General features: G+C 51.5%; 1 protein-coding gene across 2 annotated transcripts in view; it reads right to left on the reverse strand.

Annotated features, from left to right (window-relative positions):
• Nucleotides 1-4,174: 4,174 nt before the first annotated feature.
• Nucleotides 4,175-9,029, reverse strand: part of ZBTB39 (zinc finger and BTB domain containing 39) — a 5,686-nt gene continuing 831 nt past the window's right edge. Inside the window, exons 1-2 of one of the 2 annotated variants that reach the window (XM_005879003.2) lie at nt 8,398-9,023; nt 4,175-8,019 (exon numbers count right to left, since the gene is read on the reverse strand). In XM_005879003.2, coding sequence (XP_005879065.1) covers nt 5,840-7,975 — 2,136 coding nt within the window. In that variant the 5' untranslated portion in view covers nt 7,976-8,019; nt 8,398-9,023 and the 3' untranslated portion in view covers nt 4,175-5,839. Of the gene's footprint in view, nt 8,020-8,397; nt 9,024-9,029 lie in introns of those variants that run through there. The other variant, XM_005879004.2, reaches the window with a different exon arrangement.

Consider the following 9,029-nt stretch of genomic DNA (forward strand, 5'->3'; position numbering starts at 1 on the left):
CGAGCAGAGGAGCTTCCCCAGGGTAACAGCTCTCATAGCTAGCCCACCTCCTCCCAGCTTTGGAACTAGGACATTTCGGATCTAAACAAGATGCTATCCAAAATCCACCCCTGTCCCTCCCTTTTTCCCCAGACCGTAGAAAATAACAAGAGACATCCATTCTGGGAGCAGACCCTGGGCCAGCCAGCTGCAAGCACTGACAGATGCGCTGTCCCTCAGCCTCTGGTCCCTGCGCAGGACAGGCAGCGGAAATTTCCCAATTCGGTCACAGGGCAGGGTTCTGTATTCTTCTGTCAGTTCCCATCCTTACACTTCTATCTCCCACGCCTAGTCTTTTCATGATTTATCTGTCCAGCAACTTACTTCTAGTAACACTTGTCTACAGATAGGACGAGAAGTCCTCTTGGTCAGCAGTCGCCAACCTTTCGGACCTCACGGACCACCAGTGGTCCACAGACCACCGGTTGGCGACCGCTGCTCTTGGTAACAAGCAGGTCTTCTGGAAAGGCTGTCAGTTTGGGAAACTAGGACCATGCCCATGAACTCTGACTGAAGCAAAGCCTAAGAGCAGGTTCAAGTCCACTCGTTCCAGGTCCTTGGTCTCTCAATCCTGCAGTGGAGACTGGAGGGCCCAGGGACACAACCGCCGAGACCTCTGTCCTGCCCGGTGCTGTGTCTGGAATGTTTAACTTGGAATAAGTCACTGACCTGGCGCGCTGCCTCCTCTGCTTTCAGAAATCTGAAACTGCGTTCGGCAGATGCATCAACATGTGTCCAATGGTGTGTGCCTGTGTGTCAGAAGCAGGGGGGAATCTGTATCTATAAGCCCCCTGCTCACTGGCCCAACCTGAAAGGCTCTTAAGCTACAAACCACTGCTCAGTGGCACAGAGCTGAAGGCTTTCCACCCAGGAGTCCAGGGTGTAACCTGGGGTTGCAGTCAGGGCTTAGCCTAGCAGCGCAGACAACACAGTAAAAGCACTTTCTTCCCTTATGCCCACGTAAAAGCCAAGCCAGCATCTGATGCCCCTATCACTGCCTCCCCGGACTCGGGCTCCAGAAGTTTCCTAAAAAAACCCCAATTTTCTATCTGTCACGTCCCAGGCGACCCGAGTCCACTTCCCCGAGGTTGTGCTCTTCTCACGGGTTTCACTCTGGCAACCAGTTATCTCCCTGGCAGCATATCTCCTCAGGGCCTTGGGAGGAGAGGGAACAGGCTATGCTGACTGCAGCAAGGCTGCTCAGCTCAGCATTTACTGAGCAGTGACGGGGGCCAGGGCCAGGCAGCGTGCTGAGACCCGGTGGACCACATCACACCCTTCCCTGTCGGGGTACATTTGTTATCAACCTCAGGAAATTATGCCAAACCTCTGCCTCCTCTGTTTGACCTGCCTCTCTCCACTCCAACATACCGCGTCACATGAATTAGATGGCACTGGCAAGACAACTTATGGCCAATTTTCAGGTCCAAGTAGACATTGGCTGAGTTCCACTTCACTTTCTGGGCCAACAGAAGATCCCCTCAGGGATGTTCTCCCTGAAGAAGTTGGGTCACTGACTTAATTTCCCACTAAAAATCGGTCAAGCCCTAGCCAGTCTGGCTAAGTGGATGGAGCATCGGCCTGTGGGCTGAAGGATCCTGGATTCGATTCCGGTCAAGGGCACATGTCTGGGTGTGAGCTCAGTGCCTGGTAAGGGGTGTGTAGGAGGCAGCCAATCCGTGATTCTCTTTCATCACTGATGTTTTTATCTCTCTCTCTCTCCCTCTCCCTTCCTCTCTGAAATCAATAAAAATCGATTTGAAAAACAAACAAAAGACAGGTCAACAAGTTAACCCTGGGGAATTCCAGCTACAGGGAAGGAAAAGGTGCTGCTTAAATCTGCTGAGCAGAATACTGAGACTCAACGGGTGGCTGTCCAGATCTTCCCAACTCCAGGGATGAGCATGATCACAGTAAACAGGAAAAGAACTCCCATTTCCAATTTCCTTTTTTTTATTCTAAATAAAAACCACACTTTGTGCCGAACAATGGAATATAAAAGAATCAGATGTACAACGATTTTAGACATCTACTATTTGGGAAAAAAAAGTTTACAAAATATACAAAACTTTACAGCAATAGATAGTAAACACTTAAATATTAGGAGGTCAGTACTTATTAATTTAATGGAAGAAGTTACACATCAACTGTTCTCCATTTCGTAAGAGACTTTAGCTAGTAGAAGAGGGAGGGGAGGGTGGACTGGACAAAGGAAGGGTGTTAAAAAAAATACTGAAATCCAAACAATTCCATTTTCATCCTGATGTCAACTTTACGCTGATAACCACATTGAAATGAATGCTGTGTGCCCTACTTCCTGACTCAGTCAGTGCAGGGTTAGGAAAAAGGAGGTGTAGCGACTCCCATATGGGCACAGACTTCTCCACACAGCCTACTCCCATGGCAATAAACTCGGTGTCCATCTATAGTGGGATTTAAATTCATTTCCACATAGAGTAGTCTGGGAAAACAGGGCACAGCAGGAGGCCAGAAGAGGAAGAAAAATCATCAGTAGCAAAACCTCACTGGGAGAAGGTATTGAAGCCCAAAGGCTTGTCCTGGAGACAAAGAGAGCTGACAGGTCAGAAGTCAAGTCAAAAAGAACTTTTACCCATTTTCTGGGCCTTAGGGGTCACCTGGGCCAGAGCCCCATCCCCACCCCCTTTCTTCCCAATGAGCCATGAACTATATACCCCATGGAGTCTTAAAATTTAGGACCCAATATGAGGGTACAGCGGAGCTTGCCAGTGGGGCAGCGGGTCACAGAAGAGCGGGATAATGACCCCCTCCTCTGGCCACAGCAGCCTCTGCTCTTCATCCCAGTGTGCCAGCCAAGTGTTACCCTCTCCCCCTAGGAAACAGGCTGAGAACAGCCTCACGCTTGGTTTCATGCTCCACAACTGCCATCTTGAAATTCTTAAACGTGATTTTTAAATAAAGGGCTTTGCCAATTATGTAACCAGTCTGGAGTACAGAACAAGAAAAAGGAGGAAAAAGGAGAAGAAACGACATTCAAGGGTCAAACTGAACCTCAGAACGATACAGCAGGAGACAGTGCTAAACTGAGTTCCAGGGCAGAGGGCGTGACAAAATCAAAGATTGAAAAAATAAAAAACTCAAAATAAAATCAATACCTTCCACTAGGTATCCTAGAGTGCCCTTTGCCACACTACAGTGTTTCAAGTAAAACAGTTCAGAAAAGGGTGAGCTAGAGGCAGGGGCAGCAAACATGACCGAACAGAGGGAGGGTTGGGTGCGAACACAGGGGACACGTGGAGAAACAGGGTTTGGTCATTGAGCCTCATGAGCTACTGACCCTGCTACATGTCTGACTGCAACCAACGGGGCTGCCCTGACCAAACACTTGGCCTCGGGAGGATCCGGGGGTGCAGTTTTTTGTTTAGTGTTTCAGGGGCAAAGTTTCAAGGATTTGCTTTTTGGTTTACTGGCAAAAAGGGAATACTTCACAGTTTCAGGTTAAGTATACAGACTACCCAGCATCCATGACGCCCTCTGTTAAGGAAAAGGGTTTGCCCAGCATACTCGCTGGGTTCCAGTCCCAGCTCCCTCAAACCTGGCCATTCAGAAACCAGTCCTCACCAATAGTCTGGGAGGGATCGCTCAGGCTTGAAAAGCTTAGCAAACACTCGACGGTAGTCTTACACATATTCCTCCTTAAATTTCTAGAGGTCAGTGTGGAAAAAGGAGAAGCTAGTCAGAGGTGAAGAGTCCCAGCACTGCTTTCCTGACAAGAATGTCCCCAGGGAAGATTCACAAGTTGGGTTAGATGGTGAAAAGTGGCCATGTGTACAAGTCCCTCCATGTAGTGGTCACCCCAGCAGAGAGCCATGCACTCCAAGTCGGAGGCTGTGTAAGTTTAGGGCTGGGGAGAGAGGCAGCAGGTGCACCAAAGATGAAGCTCTGGTTTGCCTCTATGTCTCAATACAGCTTTCCGAGTTTAGGAGGGATGAGAAAATGTGCAAAAAGGTCCTTCATGTGACTTGGTCCCCTCAGCCCGGTCCCCAATCTACTCCATTACAGGATGGGAGGAGGAGGAGGAAAGGCCTAGGAATTTAACAAGCCCCAACTTTCTAGGACTTACATCAATTGCCTAAAGGGTTCCCTGGGTATATTCTGTAAGAGCCTATCTGGGGAGAACAAAAAGAATTTGCCCTGTTTAAAGGCTTGAAACGTTCTCCCCCAGTTCTAGCCTATTTCCCAAACTTCTGGCCAGGATTCTCCCCTGGATATGGCTCCTTGCTGGGGAGAAACTCATTTTCCTGAAGTCTCTTATCCAAAAGAGATGCTGGGTAATATGCATACAAACATAAAAATAAATAAATATTAACGTCCAAAAAGGCTTTGTGAGTTCATTAAAACCACTTGCTTGTGAAACAGCCCGGGGTGCTGCTGAGTCCCACCAGGAGCAGTGTCAGGGCCTAGCTCAGGGACTCCCAGCGCTGGCCTGAGCAGGTGAGGTAGTGTGTACTGAGGTGAGCCAATGAGTACGTGAGATCAAGGGCCCTCTCATTCAAGCCTTCTTTGGGCAGGGCCCCCTCAAAAGCCAACTAACAACAAAGCCCCCAGGGCTGGGCAGAAATGTTTCCCAGCTACCGAGGGAGGGCCTTACTGAGCTGTCAGCCAATAGCGCCCACTGGCGGCAACGCAAAGACAGATCAGGATAAATTCCAGCAGGTCAAAAGTCAGCTGCCAGAGCTCCTGCCCAGTTGCACAAAACAGGTTACCCAACGGGGACAGAGAGGCATCCCGCTACACACCACCAGTCATCGGTCCCTTTAATCCTGAAGGGCTTCCAGTCCATCACTCCACCTCATGGGGTCTTCTCATCTACACTACGGGTCAAACACACTTCTAGGCGAGAGACAGGATATAAATTAAGGCAATGCTGCTGCTGTCAGAGACAACCCCACTTCTCCAACAGAAAATTCACGGTTGATGGAGGTGGCCAGATGACACGTGACTGACTGTATCAAATGGCTCCCTGTCCTCTTTGCCCCACAGGGAAGGCCTGATGTCCTGGGCCACCACTCCATGAAATCATGTTTCTTTGGAAATGAGGAGAAAAGAGAAAGCTCCCTTCCTGTCCGTCCAGGCTGCCACTTCTGGTGGCCCTGCAGGACCTTTTCTGGTGGCCCCGGCCAGGATTCATCCCAAAGCTTTCTGATCTAAATAGAGAGCTTAGTCCCCAGTTTGGATCTAGCTTCCAAAAGATCTTACTGTCCAGTCAGCAGATTAGAGGCGTGGAACAACAGGCACCTCTATCCCTGTTGCCTTTTCCCTGCTGAGGGCCGGGAAGGGAACCTGAGGTGAGCTGCCCTGCTGACTAGCCTTTTCTAAATGACCACACTGCCAAACTCTCTCACAGCTGGTTGTCCTCGATGGAGGTCTGGCATTATACCCACAGGGACAACTCTCTCCACCTCCTCTCTTCAGTGAGGCTGTTGGTTGGGTTCTTAGCAGCATAAAACTCGAGAGGCTGGGGAAGGGGATCTAGCTGACACCAACTGCCTGACGAGATCCCAAGACCAGCCTCAAAAGAATAAAAAACACAGCCCTTCATGGGCGAGAACAGGTCAGGAGGTAAACATGATAGGGCCGCTGCTTCTCTAAAACAGTAACAGCTCATGTGCTATTCTTTTTTTCTTCTTTAAACGCAAGACAGAACAGAATTCCCAGCAAGGCAAAACTGTAACTTCGGCTAGGGTGGGATGAACAGCCACTAGAAAGTCAATGTCCTGGCTGCCACCTGGGAGCTCCCCTTGGCTCCGGTGGGACCCAGTCAGCTGTCCGGGCTCTTCTCCGCCTCTTTGGAATGGATAATGTACATGAAGGTCTGCTCAATGGTGAAGTCGGGTGGGAGGCTGCCTTTGTGCACACCCACGTGCTTGCTCATGAGGTTCAGGGTGGAGCTGTAGTGGCCACAGACTGTGCAGCGGTACATGAGGGCCCCTGAGTGCGTCTTCAGGTGGCACTTGATGGTCGAGCGGCCTCGGAAGAACTTGTGGCACACCTTGCACTGGTACGGCTTCTCGCCCGTGTGGATCCGCCGGTGGTAGTTGAACTCACTTGTGTGGGCAAATCTTTTGCCACAGACCTTGCAGCTATACTTGCTGTTCCCAGGTTGGCCCTGTAAAGCCAGCTCCTCACTCAGGAACTCCTCTGCTGGCAGCTTCCGCTTCGGGAGAGCTGGGTGCTGCAGCCCAAAGCCAGGCCGGGGGTCAAGGCCGCTGCTGCATTTGTGCTGGCTGACATGGTAGCGATAGGCAGCCTCCGACTTGAAGCTCTGGCTACACAAGTGGCAGCGGAAGAGGGTGTCTTCCAGGCTTTGGTGCACAGCCATGTGCTTCTCTAGGAGATGCCAGTCCACAAAGCTGTTCGCACAGACAGAGCAGGAGAAGACCGAAATGCCGAGATGGGAGAGCATGTGCCACATGAGGCTGCAGAGGTTGAGGTGGCGCTGGTCACAGACGCTGCAGGCCTGGCCCTTCAAGGTCAGATGGTCTAGGATGTGGCCCCGGACCACGTGGAAATCTTTGGCCAGTGCCTTCCCGCAGGCAGCGCATTTCAATTCTGCGGAGGCTGCCCCTGAAAACAAGCCCAGCTTCCCCGGCAGGGGGTCATTGGGGTGGACAATGATGTTGTTCTCAAATATTCCATCCCGTCGGTGGAGCGTCAGCTGCCACTGGGTAAAGAACTTAGTTTCACACATGTCGCAGGAGAAGAGGAAAATACCGATGTGAGACAGGACATGGGTCACCCGGGAGTTTCGGTCCTGGAAGTGGGTCTCACATACCTTGCAGTTGCCTGTCAGCAGGTCCACGTGGTCCCGAGCATGCTGTCGGATCAGTTGAATGTTGGGTTCTAGAACTTTCTTGCACACCTGGCAGGGCATGGCCTTATTCTCTCGGTTGTCATTGTCTCCAAAAGTCAGCTCATCCTCACTGTCATCGCTCAACTCAATCACCTCCTCAGCTGTGCCGATCTCCTCGGTGGGGTCTTCAAACTGCAAGTCGTCATCCCCCAGGTCCTCCAGCTGGAGGTCATCCATCTGCTCAAAGCCTGGGTCTTTGGAGTGGTCGCTATTGCTCAGACAGGAGTTGGTCCCAGTGGTGATGTCTATCGCATTGTCCGGGGGGAAGAAGCTGTTTTTACTGAAGTCTCCATTGCTTTGAAGCTTGTATGGCTGGCAGGAGCTTGTGTTGGTTTGGATGCCCATGCTGGCAGTGCCTAGGGCTGGCTGGGTCACCACGTTAGGTACAGATGTGAAAGGAGCAGGATTATCATGATCTTCTGTCTTTGGCGGCAGTGGCTGCTGTGGCAGGGGCAGGCTATGGTTAGAGTCACCGGTAACATTTCTCTCTTCATCTTTATAGCTTCCTCCAGCATCACTAGGTAAAACATAGTTTCTATCAGGACCAAAGTGCTCCCCGCCACCCCGGAGTTCTCCAAGGGGATGGGCAGGTTCTGCTGAGCTACAACTCAGGGTGCCCGAGTGGCTCTCACTGGTGTTGGTCAGGGACTTGGCCACGGCAGTGCTCTCCAGGTCAGGGAAGGTGGAGTGACAGGCCCGGAGGAGGTCCTCCATACCCAGACGCTCAGCTACCTCGTAGATCACCCCAACGTTGATCAGGTCTGTGAAGAGCTCAGATGTGTAGACAAAGCTCAGAATCTTCTCGAAGTTGGCGGGAGTGATAAAGTCCACCACATAGGTCCTGGCGGCATCGAGCCCAGTATTCAGGAAGAGGTTCTGGAAGTAGCCAGCTGCGCAGGCCAGCACAGCTTTGTGGGCCGGGAAGGAGCGGCTCCCCACCACGATGGTGACATCGCACATGGTCTCTGAGAGCCGGCACTTGTTGAGTTCCTTCAGCAGGTTGTTGGGGTGGTTGGTGCTTTGTAGTTTGATCCTCATGCCCATCTTAGCAGCTCCTGTGAAGTTGCCTCCTTATCAGCACGGTTAATCTGTGGACAGCAAAGGGAAAAGATGGGTGGCCAAACGCATCCCTGCAGGCGGGGTCTCTGCAGGAGAAACCACTACCAGTCGGGGTGTTTCTAAGCCTCAGGTGGGGAGCAGAGTGAACAGACATGGGGAGCTGCTCCATTCTGCTGAGAGCAAGGACAGCAAACATGACAGAACGACTGCCCCTCTCCCTGCATAGACCCAAGTACAGAGCTGTTATGACAAAAGCCAAAACCACTGAAACAAATCTGATAGCTTGGTCTTTAAGAGAGTCAGTAAGAGAGGCTGTAGCTAGAGGTATCCGCTGAGACACAATCTTACACTTCATGACCAGAGCAGCTGGCTCCAACGAGTTTCCTCCTAAACACAAGCTGTCCTACCTCATTACGCATGTTCTCTTCCCTTACGACGTCAAATGTCCTGCACATAAAATTTGAACAGTTAGCAACGCTCCTTTCGCTGCTGAGGATGCTCCCTCCACCTTTTGGTTTTCTAACATTGCGTGTCCTTTCAGTCCCTAAGTAAATCTCTTGCTCGCTCTTGAGTTCCTCTCTCTCCCTACCTGTACTACCTGCCTGCTCGCTCCTCTCCATAACCCAGAGCCATTCAGATACTGATCTGCCACATTCCTTGTAAGCTGTGGATGAAGTTAAAATGCTTCAGAACCCAAAGGAGTCAAGCAAAGCAGAACGCAACTGTGGCATCTTAAATATGCTGGCTGCCTTTCCACCACCCTCTCCAGGTTTCCTACTCATGTTGACAAGAACTAAGGGATTTACTTGCTGCCATGAGAAAACATCTCACTGTGCAGGTCCAAGACCTGCTCGACACACCTTTCCCCGGGAGCCCGCATCCCGAGGGAGGGGGCCCGGTCTGCTGGCTCCTGTCCGCGCGGCAGCCCCTTCTCCACCCGCACACTCCACTAACTCCCAACTTTCGCCGGGCGCTCCGGGCATTGTCTGGGTGCCAGCCAAGCATCTCCCGGGCCCTGGCGGCCACACTCGGCCGGCAG

The sequence above is a fragment of the Myotis brandtii genome, unplaced genomic scaffold (assembly GCF_000412655.1).
Source record: "Myotis brandtii unplaced genomic scaffold, ASM41265v1 scaffold581, whole genome shotgun sequence".
NCBI classification, from domain to species: Eukaryota; Metazoa; Chordata; class Mammalia; order Chiroptera; family Vespertilionidae; genus Myotis; species Myotis brandtii.